This window comes from Dromiciops gliroides, chromosome 2 (genome assembly GCF_019393635.1).
Source record: "Dromiciops gliroides isolate mDroGli1 chromosome 2, mDroGli1.pri, whole genome shotgun sequence".
Classification (NCBI taxonomy): Eukaryota; Metazoa; Chordata; class Mammalia; order Microbiotheria; family Microbiotheriidae; genus Dromiciops; species Dromiciops gliroides.
The window spans coordinates 396,746,870-396,767,190 of NC_057862.1; the positions used below are offsets into that span (position 1 = coordinate 396,746,870).

Here is a 20,321-nt window from a genome sequence, read left to right on the forward strand (position 1 = left end):
CCAAAATAGGCCAATTCTGTGGGAGTTCTACCGATTGGACATTGAGGTCTAAAGAAGAGTAGGTGGGTTCAAGTTTAGATAGGAGATATATGGGAAAGTCAAAAGGTTGAAACTGAGTTCAGATCTGGGGGCTGCATCTGGGGCTTTCAAACTAATAGTGTGGGTGAGGAGACAAAGTAACCTATTACGATCCGGCCCTTATCTAACTTGGCTGCCAGGTTTCTGACTGGTTAGCTCTGTTAGGAAAGCCCAGTGCTAAACGACCAAGGTTCCTGGTTGGATCCTGCCTCTTCTCTAGTGGGAATGACCATCACAGAATACCCTATAACCTGGGGAATGTTAAGACCCAAGGCTGCAGAAATCTAAGAAGCTGGAAAGCTCCTCACGCAGTCTTACAGATAGGACAAGGTAGGTGAAAATGTCCTAAACCTAAAAGAAGGAAGTTGCATCTTTGAACAGTATTGGAAAATTCGTATCTAATTTCACATGGGGTTTGGGGGTAGTGTGTTGTATGGGTTATGTCTATGGTGAGTCATGCAAATGATGACATGTATGAAATTCAAAATAAACGAGGAATCTTCTCACCCCAGAAAACTAAATGGGTGGGAAGTTGGACCCAGAAAGTGGCCTTTTTTTGTTGTTGTTGTGAATCTGAGCATTAGGGGCAGAGGTTAAAATGTGAGAGGCTGAATTAGACTGGCTGCTCTACTTGAGAATCTTGGAATGGGGAGTGTTGATGGTGAAAGAATGAGGTCGGAGTACTAGTAAATTCAGTGGCAATGAATGAAATGAGGAAGTTTGAGGCGGAGTGAAACAATGGAGAGGGGCTGAGGACTCGATTTGGCAAGTCGGCGTGGAAGAGCTAGGTGCTTAACTGAGGATAGATAAGTATTAGTGTGTGAATTATTGGGAGCGCCTTGGAAGATGTTGGAGGCGGGGGGTGCCAGAAGAGGTGATGGAAGACCTGGGTGGGAGGTGAAGGTGATGGAGCAGCGGAGGGGCCAGGAGGCGGGTGTTTGTGCTGGGGAGGGCGTGCGGGGTTGGAATATGCAGGGGGAGCTGAGGGAGCCGGGGGCGGACAGAGGAGACCGCTGGGTAAGAGCAGGGGCTCAGAGTGGGAAGCCGGGGCGGCGGCGGCGGCGAGGAGGGGACCTGGGGACGCTGAGGAGGCGATACGTAGGGGAATTGGGGAGGAGGAAGGAAAGAGGCAGAGCCGGCAGGGAAAGAGGCGGCCCGTCAGCTCGGAGAAATACGGCGCTCAGGCCGGGGCGGGCCGCTTCCTAGGGAGCCGCGGCGGCGGCGGCGGCGGCGGCGGCGTCTGGGGAAGGAGGGAGCCGGGGCAGGCAGGGAGGCAGGGAGGCAGACGGGCTGAGGGACAAGCGGCCGCCTCCCAGTCCCAGCCCGGCGCCGCCACCCCCGCCGCTACCCAGATGGGCCCGCGGGCAGCGCCATGAAGCGGGCATGTGCCTGGACTGCGGCCCCAGCGAGCCGGGGCGGGAGCCGGGGCGGGAGCAGCGCGGAGGTTGTAGTAGGGAGAGGGAGAGGGGAGAGAGAGAGGGGGAAACCCCGGGGGCGGGGGGGGGGGGGCAGAGAGAAGGGGGCATCCTGCCAGCTGCCAGCCACGAGCCCCCTCCTTGGAGTCCGCTCTCCCCTGAGTCCCCTCCCCTGAACCTCCTTCCCGTGCGCCCCCTCCTCCGAGCCCTCTCTCTGTGTGCTCCCTCTCCTGATCTTCCCTTGAGAGCCCCTCCCCGATCCTTCTCGGGAGCCCCCTCCTCTGTGCTTTCCTCCAGGACCCCGTCCCTTGAGAGACCTCCACTGAATCTCTTTCCTGTGCTTCCCCTCCTGGGGACCTTCTCAGAACCCCCTCCTCTCAGCCCCAGATCTTGCGCTCTCTTCCCTGAAGCCCCTTCCTGTGTGCCCCTCCCCTGAACCTCTTCCTCGAGAACCCCTTCCTTTGAGTCCCCTCACTGTGCGCTTCTCTTTCGAACCCCCTCCCTTGAGACCACTCTCCTGAATCTTCCCTTTGCGCCCCTTCCCCTGAATCTCGAGAACCTATCCCCCCCTTGAGGCTCTCCCTCTCCTGAGCCCCCTCCCTCTGCGCCCCTCCCCGGACTCTCTTCCCGTGAATCCCCTCCCCTGAGCCCATCTCTGTGTTCTCCCCCTCCTGAACCCCCTCCCCTGAGCTTCCTCTCTGTGCACTCCCTCTCCTGAATCCCCTCCCTATGCGTACTATCCGCTAAACCTCTTCACGAACCCCCTCCCCTGAATTTCCTCCCTGTGTGCCCTCTCCCCACGAGCCTCCCTTTCAGGCTCCCTCCCCCCATCCTTCTCTCCACGAACCCCAATCCATGAATGATTCTCTCCTTGAGCTCCTCTCCTGGAACCCTCTCGAGCCCCCTCCCATAAGCCCAGTTTCTCCACGCCCTCTCCTCTTAAGTCCTGTTCCCTCTTCTCCCTTCCTAGAGCGGCCCTCTCCTAAGCCCCTTCTCTTCAAACCCTTTCCCCCAGCCCCCTTCTTCCCTAGTGCTCCCTCCATTCCTCAAGGAATCTGTTGCTATGCCCCCCGCCCCCGGCCTTGGCCTCAGGTAGCCACCATCAGACTGTCCCCCTCTGCAGGACTGGAATGATGGGGACCCTGCCCTCGTGCCTTCTTCCACCCCCCACCCACGCACTTTGAGGTTTCCTCTGATCTTTACCCTATTTATTGCCTCTCATACCCCAAAGGGGCAGGCGCTTAACCTGACAGCTGCCCTCAGCCCCGGTGCTATGCTCACTTCAAACCCGCTTGGCTTGGGCCTTGGGGACCCCCACTATCCTTGGCAGCAATCCACTGCCGTTTATCTGCTGGGGCAGAGTACAGCCGACCCTTCCATCTCTCTCCCCCCAGATTCTTTGTGGAATTGTGGGAGGAGTCAGAGGACCCTAGTTCAAATACTGACTCTGCTACTTGCTACCAATTTATTTTATTTTTTTGCCGGGGCAATGAGGGTTAAGTGACTTGCCCGGGGTCACACAGTTAGTAAATGTCAAGTGTTTGAGGCCCAGGTCCTCCTGAATCCAGGGCAGGTGCTTTATCCACTTCGAACCTAGCTGCCCCCCTACCAATTTACTTTAGACAATTCATGTAACCTCCCTGGGACTCAGTCTCCTCTTTTGTAAAATAAGGTTAGACTAGTAGATGGTCTCTGAGGATCCTTCCAGGTCTAGATGTATGAATCACCCAAACTTGATTTTTTTTTTTAGCTCCTCCCCCTAACCCCTCCAGTCAGACCTCCTAGGAGCACTTGAGCTAACTTGTCAGCTGCCTTCCCCCTCCCTTCCCTCTATTATAACCCTGTCTTCTCTTCTGGACTGAGGCTTGGAGGACGCTGCCATCTCTCCCATCCTCCAACCCCCACCCTTTACTTGCTATTTTCTTTGACCCTGACACCCCAATTAGTGCCCCACCCGAAAGGAACAAGAGCTAACCTGCCACTTCCAGGTTTTCCTGCCTCCAGCTCTTCGCTTGTTGGTCATCCCTAGAAGCTCCCTCCCCCCCTCCCCATAAAGTAAGTTTCTATCATTGTGCTCCTTTTATTTGCCCCCATTCTCCAATTAACATTGCTCCCAATGACTAACTTCTCCTCATGGACCCCCTCTTCCCAAAAAATAGATCTAAAAATGAAGGTGTTTTCTGAAACAGACTCTTCCTTCCAGATTTGTTCCCCCTCCTCAAAGGAACATCAATTAACTTGTCAATTCCCCTGTAGTGTGATTCCCTCCCCTTTTCCTCCTCAATTTTTCTCTTCCCATTTGGCAACCCTTGTTTTTTAGTGATTCGTATTGGGAAGAAACCCCAGAAAATATTTGTTGGGTTCAGGTCGAGGTGCAGGTCCTAGGTACTTGAGGGATCCGAGACCCACTCCCTTTCTGGATTTTTAGTATTCTTCCTTAGCCTTAACTGAGGTGCTTAGAGATGATAGTTGCATAGGCTTTTTGGCAGAAATCCAGGTCATGACAGAAATATCAAATTTCTGTTCGAATTTGGGGGCCCTAAGGAAGAATGACTTTTCCATGTGTTGGAAAGCAATGGGTTCATTTATAGAGTTGTGCTTGCTAGAATGTTAATCTGACAGTGAGACTTGGGGTGTTTAGATCTGACAGACACTGGGAGAACAATTCGATGAACTGGTTGAGTTCCCCAGTTCCTGATTGGAGTGGCCTGGCAGATTCAGGGCCCTTTGAGCTCAAACAGGAGCTCACTGCGGTGATTAAGAAGGACTAGGCTCTCTCCAGAGAGGGCCAGAGGAATCATCAGGTCTGGGAGTAAAGACCAAAGGGTAAATTTAGCTTCCCTTTCAAAACAAACCCCAGCCAGGGCCAATAGCATCCTCTGTACTTTCCTCAGCTCCTCCATATAATTTGTTTCTCTTTTCTTGCCTGAGAATGCAACACAATGACATCTTCTCAGGTTAAAAATCTTCCTTACTGATTTTCAGGCAGTCTACAATTGCCTACCCTATCCCTCTGCTGGGAGACTTTTTGTAAGAGCCCACCCTCCTCCTTCACTGGCACCCTCCATTGGCAGAAGATCTGGCCAAAAATTCATTTTTCCTTTTGTCCCAGCCTTTCTAGCCCCAGCAAACTGGATTGGGTATGACTTCACCGAAACAGACCCCAGGCTGAGGTGCGGCTGGGAGCAGAACAAGGCCCGGACTCTGCTTAAGCAGAGATCTTGCCAGGTGGAGGGCACCAGAGGCAGCTTTGAACCCATGATTACTTGGACTGAGTGGTATTTGAGTCACAAGTTTGCCAATTTTAGTGCAGGCTGGAATTTATGGCCTACCAGGAAATCTAGGAGCTCTAAGTAAGGCACTGAACCAGGTAGGAATCCAGGTAATAAATCGAGGTACGCTTCTAGATATGGGGGCAACAAAAAGACTTGAGGGTCTGATTTCTACCAGTAGTAGTAACTAATATTTATATAGCGCTTTACTTTGGGCTATGCATTATCTGTGAGATACATATTATCTCATTTGATCCTCATAACAACGCCTTGAAGTAGGTGCTCTTATTATGCCCATTTTGCAGATGAGGAAAAAAAGGAGCTGACAGAGGTTAAATGACTTGCCCAGGGTCATCGCATCTGAGCCAGCATCTGACTTCCTTGCTTCCAGGTATCCACTAAGACACCTAGTGGCCTGACAGGAGTTTCTGAAAGGCAAAGAAATATGTGAAGAAAATAAGTTAGGAAGGGATAGAATTAAAGATGGGGAACAGTTCTTAGGAGGAAGGCTTGACCGTCCCCAAAGCATTTCTGGCTTATGTAGGCTGGGATCATGGGGGACTTGGGTTGATTCCTCTGGTTTTCTCATTCTCCAGCTCCCTTCTGTGTTCTCTACTCTCCTGTTGATTGGCGCTCCCTTGGGCATTTGATCTTAACTGTGTTGTTTCCCATTATTTTAAGGTTGCTCAGACTTAGCTGCAGACCCTGATAAGAATCACACTCCCAGAGAGGACCAGACTAGCAGATAACTGGATAGGTGATTTAACTTTCCTGATGCTGGAGAAAATCTGCTGAGAAGATCTCTGGTCTGGGGTGGGGATCTGCTGGGGAGAGCTAGGTGGTGCTTTTCATAAAGTCCTGATAAGATCGGTTCTGACCAGCTGGTGGGGGTGGGGAGAGAGGCCTGCGGCTCAGCTTGCTCTCTTATTGGCTCCTGAGCCACTGGCGTTTGTTCAGGAGACAAAGCTTCCAAGTTTCCAGGCAGAATCCAGGTGGGGGGGGGGGGGCACCCTACGGTAGCTGAGCTTATGTCTGGCAGGTGGGGCTGAGAGGTCTCCTCCTACCCTCTTCAGTGCTGGACAGCTAAAAAGATTTGTTAGCAGGTGAGTTCTTTCTACTCCCCAACCCCCAACTAAGGCACCTGCTCTTCCCTGGCAAGAGGGAACTTTTTGGAGAGTGAAAATTTCAGCCCCATAGTCCTTGGGACACATTAGCAGAGGGAAAGGGGAGAGGGCAACTGTGACCCAAGGCAGCAGGCATCTGCAGTTTTTGCTGCTGTTGGAGTTTCCTACTTTGATTTTCCAGTTGGGAGTTAGGCCCCTGTGTGGCTTTGGATAAATTATTCTTTCTTTTCTTTTCTTTTTTTTTGGGGGGGAGGGGCAGGGCAATGGGGGTTAAGTGACTTGCCAGTGGTCACACAGCTAGTAGGCTTTGGATAAATTATTGATCTGGTTTGATCATTAGTTACTTCCTATATGACATGATGGTTCTGTACAGATAGATGCTCAAACTAGAAATCACAACTGCTTAGTTTGGATGGTGATTAAAGGTGCTTTAAGACTTCAAGATGCTACTGGAAAATAAAAATGGGGCATGAGAAGTAGGAAGAGCGGCGCTTGGTAACAGATTTGGTAATATCTAATATCCTTTCTGAAAAGTGTTCAAAGCACTTTGTAGCTGTGATCTATGCCCTTTGGAGGGCACTATGGTCCATTGGACCCTGCCTTTGCCACATTCTACCTGGGTGAAGGCTTTGGGCCTCCATTTCCTCATCTTAAAAAAGAGAGGGGTGAACTAGAAGACCCCTTTCAGCTCTGAATCCATGATCTGGTGATCTTTGTTTACCTAGGAGAGGGCAGCAGGGATTCAGTACATTTTTTTTTGATGGGGCAATGGGGGTTAAGTGACTTGCCCAGAGTCACACAGCTAGTAAGTGTCAAGTGTCTGAGGCTGGATTTGAACTCACTTACTCCTGAATCCAGGGCCTGTGCTTTATCCACTGCACCACCTAGCTACCCCGATTCAATACATATTTAATTTGTAAGTTGTCATTTAATAGATGGGGAAACCATGCTTAAGAAAGGAAAAGTGACCAGCCAAGTACACACATCAGAGCTGATTTTTCTCCTGGGCTTCTGATTTTAGGCCCTTGAGGATCTGAACCTTCTGCTTTTTTTTTTTTCTGTTACTTTCTACAGCATTAGTCTCTTGACCTCTTTCTCCCTTTTTTAATGCACATATCAGGACTTCTCTTTTTCTTTCCTTTATTGTATTTTTTTTTTTTTGGCCAGGGCAGTGAGGGTTAAGTGACTTGCCCTGGGTCACACAGCTAGTAAAGTGTCTAGTGTCTAGTGTCTGAGGTCGGATTTGAATTCAGGTCCTCTTGAATCCAGGACGGGTGCTTTATCCACTGCACCACCTAGCTGCCCCCATCCTTTCCTTCATTTTGAGGTTTTTCCTAAAGGTTTCCTTCTTTTCTCCCAATGTTGTTGTTTTGTCTTTCATTCTTTTGTTCAGTGATAATTGCTGGCTTTATCTTCATTTCCTCCTTCTACCATTCTGGGTTTCCATCTTTATTTATGCCCTTTTTCCTTTCAGTCCTTAGGATTCCAGATTCTTAGATTAATTCTCTTTGGATCTGGGTGGGTCTGGGCCAAGAATTATGTTGTACCCCAGGATAAAACTAGTATTTTGTAGTCGCTTATTATTGTAGGGTTTCTCCTAGAGTCAGGGCTGTGCCCACAGGACTGCTTCATAAAAGCTGGGTCGTGTGTGGTGATGGTACAGAATTGCTCCTGAGGGTTGGTCTGCTGATACTTTTTTGGTTTTCTGTGGAGGGGCTGGAGGTGAGGGGGGATAGGGAAGAAGAATGTCTGCATTAGGCTGGTGGAAGGAATTATCATGGTCTTACCAATTGGAGTCTGGACAAAAGCTCTTTAAAAAAACAACAACAACCCCCCCCACACACACACACACACACAAACCCACTCTCAGAATCACTGCCCAGCCAATCCTTTTTTTTTAAGAGGAATGTCTCTGTATTTAGGTTCTGAACAGAATGTTGTATGTTTGGGAAGCTCAACGAATCTGTAATCTTGCTATTCCCCCAGTGGGGAGGTTTATGCTGGATAAGGTTCAGAACTCTGGCCTTTTTTGTCAGGTGGATGGTGTCCTAATGTCTGCCCCCCTCCCCCGCACCGGAGAGAACTTTCCAGGCATCTGCTTCCTCTTACTGTGAGAGTCAGCATATAGAAATGCTAGGGTGGAAACAGCAATAACCCTCCCTACATAGGAGAAAGTATCAGGTCTAATGAAATCCTCCCCTAAAACAGCCCTGACAGGGTCAGAGCAAAGGAGAATCCAGGATCCGTTCCTATCAGATACCAGGTGGAAAAAAGTGGCTTAGGTGGGGGTGATTCCCAAAAGCATTAACTGGGAAATGGTAGAAGCCATGAGAGGCTAGGAAGGTGCGTGGGGAAGAGGAAGGTGAAGGCTATGGGGACTCTAGGGAGTGAGGCCTGGATGGAAGGTGAAGGGGGAGAGACGATCTCTTTCACTGGCTCTGCTCCCATTGTTTCAGTGTGCCCAATGGGGCCTCCCCATCTGTTCCTTGTTAGAGACTTGACAGACAGGGCTCCAAGAGATTAATTAATGCCAAGCTGCTGGCAGGTCTGGCTGTGGGGCCAGGCCCTAGGGACCCCATGCCTGGTAGCAGCAACTCTTAGCTGACCCCGTAAGTGTCATTCAGTTACTACTGAGTGATCCCTGAGGTATATGGGACTTTGCTTTTGGCACCATTCTGTTCTCCAGTGGGTTCCAGGAGCTAGAAATCTCTAAGGAGTGAGCAGTTCTACTATCTTGATCCCGGAGCCAGGAGCTTAACCTGAGACATTCAACCCCTGAACCACCAAGGTTTTACCCCTGACTCTTCTGCTAACTCACCGTGTGACCTTGGGCAGGTCACTTTACTTTTCTCATGTATAAAATGAGGGGATTCTGAGATTATCTGGTGAACCGTCTGGTTCTAAGACTTAGTCTGTGGGCTCTGGCCCTATTCCCTGGTTTTGATAATTCCTCTTTCAGGTCCCCAAATTCTAGCCATGACCTCTTCAATAGCACAGGGAGCAAGGTTATTTGCCCCTAGGGAAATTAGAACAGAATCTTCCTGCCTTGAGAGTGGGAAGTGGATGCTTACTCAGGGTCCCCAAGTATTATGATATTAGGACATAGAGAGAATTGTATAAATCTAGCTTCTGTGAGAGGATACAGGTATCTCACATTTATCCTCACAGTCCCTAATAATTTGTTTCCAGGTCTGGGATCTTGTTCTAATATCAGTGAACATATCACTTGCATTCTGGAATTCTAACTTGGGATAAATGGCTTTCTCTAGGGCCGGATCCCTTTTTAGGCAGGTTGCTAGCATGTAGAATGTTGGACCTAGAGTCAGGAAGACCTGAATTAAAATGCTACCTTAGACGCTTACTAGCAGTGTGACCGTGGGCAAGTCACAGCCTCAGTCCGCCTTAGTTCCCTCATCTGTAAAATGAGAATAGAAGCCTTTACTTCCCAGGGTTGTTTTGAGGATCAAATGAGATTACATCTGTAATGCACTCTGTAAACATTAAATCATGATATGTGTTATTATTATTGATGTTGTTAGTCACTCCCCCCAGGCCCCTAGACTGATGTGTAGATGATGTGAACATCCCCTTTTTGGTTGGACTTTGCCCTTATGCTGGTGCTTCCTTTCCTTCTTCCCCAAAACAAGTATACTGAAGGAGCCCCTGGCAGATGTCCAGGGCTTGGCTTGACTAGTAGTAAGGTGTGGCGTGGGGTGCAATGTAGGCTGTTACTGTGCTATCCCCATTTTTGAATGCTGGAGGAGGAGTGTGTGTGTGTTGGGGGAGGGGATTGATTCACTCCAGTTGGGTGAGGAAGAGGCAGGAAGGCATCTTTGGGGGTAGAAGGTACAGATGGCATTTTACCTCAAAGCACCAGGAGCATGTTCTAGGTGTCACTACCCACTTCCAGTTCTCTACCTGGTTTTTGGGAAGTGTGGTGTGGGGAACATCCAAGTCACACTTGCATTTTAGCTGTTTGCCCAGCTTACCTTTGTAGATTCGGTGTCTAGGCCAAGGCCTGAGAAATAGGTTCAGTGAATCTACAAGGAAACTTTGGGCAAGGGGCTCTTGTTCTAGGATTGGTAGAAGCCTGACCTAGATCTGTTCCAGGGATACTGAACTGGAAGGGCTCAGGCCAAAACATCCTCCGAGAGGGAGCCACTGGGGGTTTAGGCAGAGGAAGCAAGGAGTTTCACCACACAAACATCCTGACTGCTCTGCTAGCTAACATTTTTGCAGGGCTAATGGTTAACTGATTGTGACTCATCCAAGGCACCTCCTTTGGAGTGCTTCTTTCTTTCCTGCTCCCCTGTCTGCTTTCCACAGGTCCCCAACTCCGAGCTTCAGGAACTACCCCTCAAAGGAAAGGGTTAAACATCAGCTGAGGAAACTGGGCTGTTCCATTTTCTTCTCTAGTGTCTACCTCGTTTTTCCTGAATGGTTCAGTCATCATCATGGGAACAGGGGTGGGGAGAAAAGAAGGGGCTAGGGGAAGGGCTTGTGGGGAGGAGTGTGGGAAGAAGGGGAAAAGAGAGAGGAAAGGGGAAAGATGTCACGATCTCTCATCTATCCGTATTTTGTATTTTCCAGCCAGCGCAAAGAAAGCTTACAGAAAAGGACTCGCTAGAACAATGCTGAGGCTGAGGAGGTGAGGAGGAGCCGGTGTGAAGCCTGAGGGAGCGGCTGAGAACAGGTGATTGGAGGAGCTGATCCGGAGGAGATAGGCAGGCAGGCAGACAGACAGCGAAGAAGAGTCTGCCCCTGGTATCCCACGGATTTAACGAAGCCCATCCGAGCCTTGAGGGAAGGCACTTCAGATCCGGACGTAGGGAGGGGCTAAGGGAGTACCAGCACCATGGCGACCAATTTTAATGACATTGTCAAGCAAGGCTATGTGAAGATGAAGAGCAGGAAACTCGGGGTGAGTGAGCCAGGTGCTGGAGCACTGACATGACCATGGGGAGGAGCCTGGCTTTTAAATATACTAAAGAAGAAATCTAGGAATATGGAAACTGGGCTGCATTCGTTGTCAAAAGGGTCCCAGCCTTTTGGTTAGGGCTGGTTTAGGACTTTGTTCCTGGATCTTTCTCCCACCGTCCTCCTTTGGGGAAGCTCTGCTGTCAGCCCCAGGCTGGGGCTCAGATCTGGAGTTATTCCTTGGTGGGTGGGTGGGAAGACTAGAACCAGGGGGCCGGCTCTCCCCCAACTGTTGTTAAAGTTGTCCCTGAGGCATTTGCCCTGGAAATCCAGGGCTGCCACTGAGCTATAAAACAGCTATCTAGAGGGATCTGGCAGAAATTGGTCTGGCCCTGGGGACTCTTTCTTTCTTTTAAGTACATTATCTCCCACAAATCAGATTGCTTGTGTGTATGTGTGTATTTTTAAAGCTAGAGAAGGGAGATGGGGGAGGTGAGGAAAAGCAGATACTTTTGCTTATTGATTTGATTTATATGTAAATGAGAATTCCATGAAATGAACAGTGTCCTTGGGGAGCAGGTCTCCTATCTCTTGTTCAAATAGTCCTTTCCTCCCTCCCAACAATGTGCTCAACAAGTCCTGGATAAATTTGGACAGACAGGAACCTGTTCTCACTAACTGGGATTCCTAAACCTGGGCGGATGAAAGCTCCTGGACTGACTTAATAATCCAGCCCCATAGTTTATGCCTCCCCTGTGTACCCTACACATTTCAAGGGGAGTTTGTGTAACAGGATAAAAGCAATAGCATTTCCAAAAGCTCCATTGGGTTCAGGCCCTGGCATTTAACTTCTACTTGACTGTTCCCCCCCACCTTCCTGTATTACCTGCACAGTTGGAGAAACCAAGGGAGATTAAGCCTTATTTTGTTCATGAATCTACCTAGGTTAGGAAGTAGGTAGATACAGTGTAGTATATCTGCTTTGGTAGAACAAGATGCCCTCCCCCCTACTCTAGGTAGATGTTCCAGAGCAGTTTTCTTTAGGTGAAGAGTTAACATTTTTGGTAGTCTTGTGGCATCTTAATGGCTCCTTGGGGCAGTATGCTGAAGTGCAAAGGATGCTTGGTAGAGAGGCAAAAGGCGGGGAAAAGGCTGCTTTATTGCCCCGCTTACTAGTCAATAGACAGCTGTATTTTGTGACTACAGACAGCTGGAATCTGGTTAGGATTTGATTCCATGCATGATGGGTTACATTTTAAATCTTCGGTTTATGAATATGTAGAACATCTTGAGCCCTCAAATAGGACTAGCTAGCCCTACCAACCTCCAGCCCCTCACTCCCATCCCAAGGGAGGGAGGGAGCATTTAACTCATTGACCTACAATATGACTATGTCTTCTCTCAAAGCTATTGAAGTTAGGAACAATGAAGCAGGCCATGGTCATCCTAGAGGCAGAGTTGGGACCCCATGTCTTAACATTCCCCTTTTGAAGTAAGAGAAGCTTAAGTAAACCAGATTTTAAGGACCTGGTGCCTCTGGTTTCTCAGACTCACAAATGAGCCTTTCCAAACATGTTACTTGGCCCCAGTAGGGCTTGGGAATATGAGGATCAGGCAATGGGAATAGCAGCCTGGGCTAAGAAGTCTGCATCATAAATAATGAGGAGCCCGGAATGGGGAGAAGTATTGGTAAGACATCCAAAGGTTAGAGGTGGAGTGTACAAGCAAGGCCAACAAGAGTCCACCTCTGAAATTCTGTGATTCCCTGTGATCTTGGCCAAGCTGGTTTGCACACTTACCCCTGACTCTAACCCTCAAATGCTAGATACTCAACAAAAACCAACTCCTTTTTCTTCATGAGCATAATGTCTGTACATTGGCAGCCTTGGTTAGCTGATTCCATGGCTGAACATGCTGTGTGGCCTCCGAGGCAAAGCTAGAGTGGGGGCCCTCCCATTCTTGACTTCCTCCCAACAGCCAACTAGATCTCTGAGTTTTGGATACTGGACCCCTGAAGAGGGAGATGTCCTTGATCTAGGTGCTTCGATGAATTATATGATAACTGAACCTGCTTGGATCATAGAGTGTTGGTACTCCCTCCAATCATTAGATGGAGACCAAGGAATAGAGGACAGAACCTAGAAGCTAGGCAAGTGGGAGGATATAAATGAATGATAGAATATTAGGGCTGGGCAGGAGTCCCTTCATTTTATAGGTAAAGGAACTGAGAGACAGAGAAGTGATGCTTATAGGTCACACACATTAGCTGCAGAGCCAGGTTTATTGTAACTGAGTTCTTCTGACTTCCAAGCTGATGCTCTTTTCTACTATGACAGACTGCCCATCTGGGTCACCAATACCAGCTTTGGCTTTTGGCATAGTTGGTTTTCTTCTTGAAGAATGGACCGAGGGGGGCAGCTAGGTGGCTCGGTGGATAGAGCACCGGCCCTGGATTCAGGAGTACCTGAGTTCAAATCCGACCTCAGACACTTAACACTTTCTAGCTGTGTGACCCTGGGGAAGTCACTTAACCCCAATTGCCCAGCAAAAAAAAAAAAAAAAAAAAGAATGGACTGAGGGCAGCTAGGTGGCACAGTGGATAAAGCACCAGCTCTGTATTCAGGAGGACCTGAGTTCAAATCTGGCCTCAGACACTTGACACTTACTAGCTATATGACCCTGGGCAAGTCACTTAACCCTCATTGCCCTGCCTTCCCCCCCCCCCCCGAGAGAGAGAGAGAGAGAGAGAGAGAGAGAGAGAGAGAGAGAGAGAGAGAGAGAGAATGGACTAAGACAGGTAGCTCAGGGAATAGACTTCTGTTCTGATGGTCGCCAAGATAGGAAATCAAAATGTGACAGGTGTGGGCTTCTAAGCTGTCCCCCAGGGAAAGGGAAGGACCTGAGTTGGGGGAGCTTATCTCTTCTAGTCTTCACTTAGCTGAGCATAGGGCTATCGTCTTCAGCTTGCCTGCCAGGAGCCCTGAAAAATACCCCACCTAGGATCTAGCCCTGGCTAGGGAGTGGCACAGATGACATAGAAACTCCCAGCACACATGGCCACAGTGGGTAGAGCTGGGATGGAGTCTTCTTCAGTCTCCCTATACCTATGTCTGTTTACCCCTCAGTTAGATAGGAAGCATAGCAGTTAACTTTTTACTACCCCCAAAGGGAGAATTGGTGCCATAAGATTTTCTAGGTGACTAAAGCTCTAGGTGAAAGGAGGATTTGGTATGTTCATCAGTAAGGAGAATTTGACTAGTGGAGGAAGGATGGGGGGGGGGAATCACATGTTTTGGGAGTTAAGATTTAGGAATTTTATTTCCAGGACTTCCACTGATCCAGCCATGTGTCTTGGTCATTTTCTCTCTCTGTATTCCTCAAATTCTATCTTATCATGAGGAAAAACCCTGTTTCCTCTCCCTGGCTCTCCAGACTATTAGGGTACTCTCAATTCTACTACTCTCCTGGCCTGTGCTCTGGTCTGCAAGCAACCACAAGCCTGCTTTTCTGCCCTGGTACTATGAGGAGTGTCCTTGCTCCACTGTGGCTGCAAGCTCTGGTGTGCTGGTTCTCCTTCTTGGCTTGGGACCGCCACCCAAGACTGTGACCTGGATCTGAGTATGGGCAAAACAACAGAGTCCTGCCTCAGTGCTAGCAAAAAGACCCCTGTAATCTTCTGGCCAATTGTTCGACCCTCTTACTCTCTGTTGGTTGAGTTCTAGAAAGCAGTTGCTGTGGCTGCTGAATCAGTGGCTCCCAAGGCTTGCTCCTAGTTTGCTGGGGCTGGGTCTGCGTCTGCACGGGTTCTGCCTGTGCTGGACTGAACTCCACTCTCATCTCGGTGCAATAGACCTTTCCTGCCAACCTTCTAAGTTGTCTTTGGCCAGAAAATAATTTCACCCTGTCCTTTTGTGGGTTCTGCTGCTCTAGGAATTGTCTTATGGCATTATTTGAAGGCATTTGGAAGGGTTTTAGGGAGATCTCAGGCAAGTCACTGCCTTTCCTCCACCATCTTGGCTCTGCCAGCTGCTCCACCTCCCCCAGTCTCAATTCTAGAGGCAGTTAGGACTTAGAGTAAAGGTGTTGAATGGGGGTTGGCTTGATAGAATGGAAAGATACTGGACTAGGATCCAAAAGATCTAGAAAAAACACTTGGTCTCTCTGAACCTCAGTTTCCCTATTTCCATAACGGTATGAAAAATCCTTGCTTAGTTTATTCCAGAGGGCTGCTGAGAAGCTTAAATGAGAGACACGTGAAAGCCATTTAAAGACAAAAGCATTGCAGAGATGTGGGGTGGTATTGTAGTCATCAAATACTAAGGTTTGCAGGCACTGTATAAAGCAGAGGATGCAAAAGTGGTGTCTGAACTCCTGTTAGTCTGGTTCAGTTGAACTTGATAGACAAAGCCAATATAATCACAGACATTTCAGCTTTTTAAATAATCTTATGGATGAATTTTTAGGGTCTCCTTGTGTTGCTACTCCTGAGTTAAGGTACTAGGATTATAACATTGATGAACTAAGATTTTTATCTGCAGCAGAGAACTATGGTTGTAAAACACTTTAATTGATTGATGTGTTGCTTTTATTGTCCCCCCCCCCCTTTTTATTCTTTGTTATGAGATTGCTTTCCGGGACTTTTTTCTTAGGAGTTGAGGTAGGGAGGAAAGATGTATTGGGAAATCAAGGCGATATAAAAAACAGGAGGCATCAATAAAATATGGGGCCCGAGACCACATCCATGTTTTGAGGATACTTTATAGAGCCCTTTTGTGTAGGGGCCCTTTAAGATGTTGCTCGTGTCTTTGGCTCTTACTTTTGTCTTGACTTTTGAGCTCAGTAGAGGGTTTGCTTCTTACTTGTTCTTTACACTGGGGACAAGGGCACTTAAACCATTTGTATTTTGTGCCAGGTTTTAGTGTTTAGTTTGAAAAGCCAATGTTTTCTCATTACCTACACTAGTTTTCTCTTTATTCATTGAGTTCAAGTGCTGCCCCCTGTAGTTGGGTCTGAAAATAGCTAGGTCACTCTACAGGTTGGACTAATGGGATAGGCTAGTTCAGGGCTTCTTAAACTTTTCCCACTCATGATGCCTTTTCTCCCGAGACATTTTCACGTGACTCCAAGCATATAGGTATATAAAATAGGCATACATAACCTTTTACTGGTGCCAAATTTTTCACAACAGCCACATTCAGTTGCTCTACTTCATATGGGTCTTAAACCTAGTTTAAGAAGCTAGGGGCTGGGGCAGGTAGATGGCACAGTGGATAGAGCACCGGCCCTGGAATCAGGAGTACCTGAGTTCAAATCCGGCCTCAGACACTTAACACTTACTAGCTGTGTGACCTTGGGCAAGTCACTTAACCCCAATTGCCTCACTAAAAAAAAAAAAAGAAGAAGCTTGGGGCTAGATTAGGGGACTGTCCTGAGTCTGAACTTAAAATGATCTACCTGACAGATCTATCGAAGGTGCTGGCTGGTTTTCCGAAAGTCTTCCAGCAAAGGACCTCAGAGGTTGGAGAAGTATCCTGATGAGAAGTCAGTGTGTCTCCGAGGTTGCCCCAAGGTGAGTTGGTCACTAACCTCCCTTACCTCATAGCTCTGGATTTTTAATCTTTAACATACCTACTCCCAAAGTCTGGTTTTGTGGCTCTCCCAGAGGCTCCCACCTAGGGGCAGGCTGGACAATGTGGAAATGTTCCTCCTTACCTATCTGGAACCTGGGGTGTTCTGGCCACCTTTTTGCCCTGGAGAGAAACACAGATCCTGGGACTAAGTTTCACATGGTTTCCATACAGGTGACTGAGATCAGCAATGTGAAATGTGTCACAAGGCTACCTAAGGAAACAAAGAGGCAGGCTGTGGCCATTATCTTTACTGATGACTCAGCTCGAACCTTCACCTGTGACTCCGGTGAGTGTCTGAGAGAGGGACATGAGGCAGAGGCCATGGAAAGGTTTGGAGCTTAAACAAGGTTAGCTTTAGTTGGGCCTAGAGTTGACGATCTTTAAGAGTCTTCAGAATAATGGAATCCCAGGGCAGCTAGATGGCGCAGTGGATAAAGCACTGGCCCTGGATTCAGGAGTACCTGAGTTCAAATCCAGCCTCAGACACTTAACACTTACTAGCTGTGTGACCCTGGGCAAGCCACTTAACCCCAATTGCCTCACCCAAAAGAAGAAGAAGAAGAAGAATGGAATCCTGAAGAGGATGTAGTCTTTTGCTCCTGACTATAAGGACCAGATTTCTGAGAAGAGGCAGGCAACCATCTTATACAACATAGGGCTTACTGTTAGTGGGTGGATATGGAGTGGTACTGTTAATTTCATTATTGTAGTCATTGAAATAAGGAGTCCTCTCTCCCTCCATTTGGCAGGATGGTAGTAAGGAAGAGCAGGTCCCTTTTGAGAGATCTGAAATGCCTTCTCAATGGCTGATTTTTTGGGTGGTGGGGAGTTCACAGCAGCGCACAGGGGTAGGAGGTACAGATGGATATGCTTGGGAAGTGACAGAAGTACCTGTTTCAGAGCTGGAAGCTGAGGAGTGGTATAAGACGCTGTCTGTGGAATGCTTAGGTGCCCGGCTCAATGACATCAGTCTGGGAGAGCCAGACCTCTTGGCCCCAGGAGTACAATGTGAACAGACAGGTAAGGTATGGGGCCTGGGATACATGACTTTGAAGTTCAAGGAAAGTGTCTGAGAGAGGTGACTTTTCCACACAACTACAGTTTATCTTTCTCCTTCCATCCCTCCTCACTAGATCGATTTAATGTCTTCCTGTTGCCCTGCCCCAACCTGGACGTCTATGGTGAATGCAAACTACAGATCACCCATGAGAATATCTACCTCTGGGACATGCACAACCCCCGCGTAAAGCTCATCTCGTGGCCACTCTGCTCTCTGCGCCGCTACGGCCGGGACGCTACGCGTTTCACGTTTGAGGCTGGCAGGTAGGGCTTCAGATCTTCCAACCCCACCGAGGGGAACCAAGAGACCATCCTTTTATGCTCCACCTCCTTACAGCTACGACCAGCATCCTGCCAGAAGCAGTTTGGTTCCAGAGCCAAGGAGATACTTTGAGGGGCTGGGCTCTGCTGTATTTTTCAGGGGGCCTGTGGATTAATGATATGGGGGAAGGGGTGGAGCAGCATTAATTTGGTAGAAAGGAAGCCTGTGCCATAGGTGATGCATATTAGCATGTGTTTATACATTATATATGTGTACACTTCTGGTCCCCACCACCCTGCCCATAGCTCTAGTGCTGTCCAACAGGATGTGTGATGCAGGTGAAGGGCTCTACACATTCCAGACACAAGAGGGGGAGCAGATCTACCAACGGGTCCATAGCGCCACCCTGGCAATTGCTGAGCAGCACAAACGGGTTCTGCTGGAGATGGAGAAGAACGTGAGGGTAAGGCCCAGGGTTGGAGGCCGGTGAAGCAGAAGGGGATTGAGTTGACAGGCAAAGGAGACCACAATGTCCCCAAATCCCTTTGGGACAATTTTCTGTCTCACTGGGGCACAGACTCCTGTGCTAGTGCAATGGGAAAAGCATTAGGCTTGGAGTCAATTTGGGTTCGAGGACTCTTTGCCGCTTACTAATATGATCTTGAACAAATCCTAACCTTTCTAGGCCTTAGTTTCCTCACTCGTAAAATGAGGGGGTTGAACTAAATCCCATAAGGTCACTTCTAGTTCTGACATTCTGTGATTCTTTGAGCTCTTCCCCCTCTGCTGCTCAATCCTGTGCAGATGCCAGGCCACATCCCCAGGCCACTTCTGCATTGTCTTGTCCTCCCGGCTCCATTGTGTTAGGTTAACGGCCTTCCTCTTCTCTCTGTCCCAGCTGCTAAACAAAGGTACTGAGCACTACTCCTATCCGTGCACACCGACTACCATGTTGCCCCGGAGTGCCTACTGGCATCACATCACTGGGTCCCAGAACATTGCTGAGACTTCCGGCTATGCTGGTGAGTGACTTTCCCTGCCCTGCCAATCTGAAGCATTCCCTGACAGATTATTTTTGGTGATGCCCATGCTTTCCCAGGAAGTAGAAGCAACTTTAGGTCCTATAGCCCCCTGTGACCTCAACTTAGGTGTAATCACAGAAAGTACCCTCTACCTTTCTGTCCACAGGTGAAGCATATGGGGCTGCTCAGGCAAGCTCAGAGACTGACCTTCTCAACAGATTTATCCTGCTGAAGCCAAAGGCTGGGACAGGAGAGAGCAAGGAGGCCAAAACTGCTTCCCAGTGATGTTGGCGATGCTGAAATAACTCACGTCATCCCCAGGGAGGGATTGGCAGCACACTGGAGGCGCCTTCCTTCCTGACCCCTCTCCTCTCACATTTCTCCCCAAAGGGGCAGATGACCCAGGACCCTACCCTATAGAAGGAGAGCCTGGAGAAAGCAAGTGGGATAGATGCCCTTTCCTCAGCTGAGGGACAGGCATGGCCCAAGGAGAGGGCCCATTCACTTCACCAGAGCATGCATGAGGGGCTAGAGCAACCAAGGGACTGTATATGGTTATGATTTTAATATATATTGTTACATAATTCTATATTAATGGGATTTCCCCCCCTTTATCTTTGCCCTCCCCACCCACAAATGCAATTTTGAAATCTGGTGACCAGTGGTTGGTGTCTTTGGAGCAGCTGCTCTCCTGTTGTCTGTGGAAAAGCCCCTCACATCCCAGAATCCGGAAGGACTCTGGAATGAGGATTTGAACCCAAGCAAAAGCAGGCAGCCAGGAGCCTGGCTGTCTCTGAGCAGGCCCAGGCAGAGGCCAGGGAGAAGCAGCTAGCCCTAGAAGTCCCATCCTGGGTCCTAGTAGTATGGCACAGGAAGATGGCATCTCGGTTGTGCCAGCAGCAAATTTTATACTGTGACACATCTGGTGACATCTTTCTCTCTAAACTGCAATTTCTGCACAAATCCCTTCCTGTCTATTGGGACTGGAGGGGTCACTGATCATTATCTTACCCCTCAAGGAGACTGTTGGGGGGGTGGGGAAGGACCCCAATTGGTTCTGACCCAGTATACTGCCCGAAAACCAGGTTTATAAAGGATGCTCCATGTCCTCCAAGTCAGATGATGACACAGTAAGCAGGCAGAGTAGCACCCCTAGGGCCCTCTCCCCTGCCCCAACACCTCCTTGGGGAGTACCTCTATCACTTGTCCTTTTCTTTCACAGGACAGGAGGCCTCCCACTTGACATGGGGCCAATGCTGCTGAAATGCAATTAAAGCAATTGATTTTCTAGTGCTGGTATTTATTGACTACCGTGCAGAAGGGCTATCTTTCTATTCACATCGAACTTTTTTTTTTTTTAATGTTTGTGGTCCTGATTTGGGGAGTTGAGCTTCTTGTAAATATTTATTTCAGTTGAGGCAAAAGGCAGGCTGAAGGAGAAGACCCTCCCATCCAAATCCAGGAGCAAGGGAGGTAGCCACTGGCCCAACTTTCCTCCTTGGTTTCATTCAATTTCTCTTCTCTTTGAGGAACAAGTCAGAT

General features: G+C 48.7%; 1 protein-coding gene across 6 annotated transcripts; it reads left to right on the top strand.

Annotated features, from left to right (window-relative positions):
• Positions 1 to 850: 850 nt before the first annotated feature.
• DOK4 (docking protein 4) lies at positions 851 to 19,913 on the top strand. 6 transcript variants are annotated; one of them, XM_043984508.1, is made up of 9 exons: positions 851 to 866; positions 10,480 to 10,810; positions 16,268 to 16,375; positions 16,608 to 16,722; positions 17,337 to 17,456; positions 17,570 to 17,759; positions 18,082 to 18,220; positions 18,656 to 18,779; positions 18,946 to 19,913. In XM_043984508.1, the coding sequence occupies exons 2-9, from the start codon at positions 10,745 to 10,747 to the stop codon at positions 19,062 to 19,064; spliced, it is 981 nt and encodes a 326-aa protein (XP_043840443.1). In that variant the 5' UTR covers positions 851 to 866; positions 10,480 to 10,744; the 3' UTR covers positions 19,065 to 19,913. The 6 variants fall into 6 exon arrangements, with proteins under 6 accessions (XP_043840443.1, XP_043840439.1, XP_043840438.1 ...); XM_043984504.1 differs by lacking the exon at positions 851 to 866 and adding an exon at positions 1,078 to 1,095; XM_043984503.1 differs by lacking the exon at positions 851 to 866 and adding an exon at positions 1,215 to 1,522.
• Positions 19,914 to 20,321: the final 408 nt, after the last annotated feature.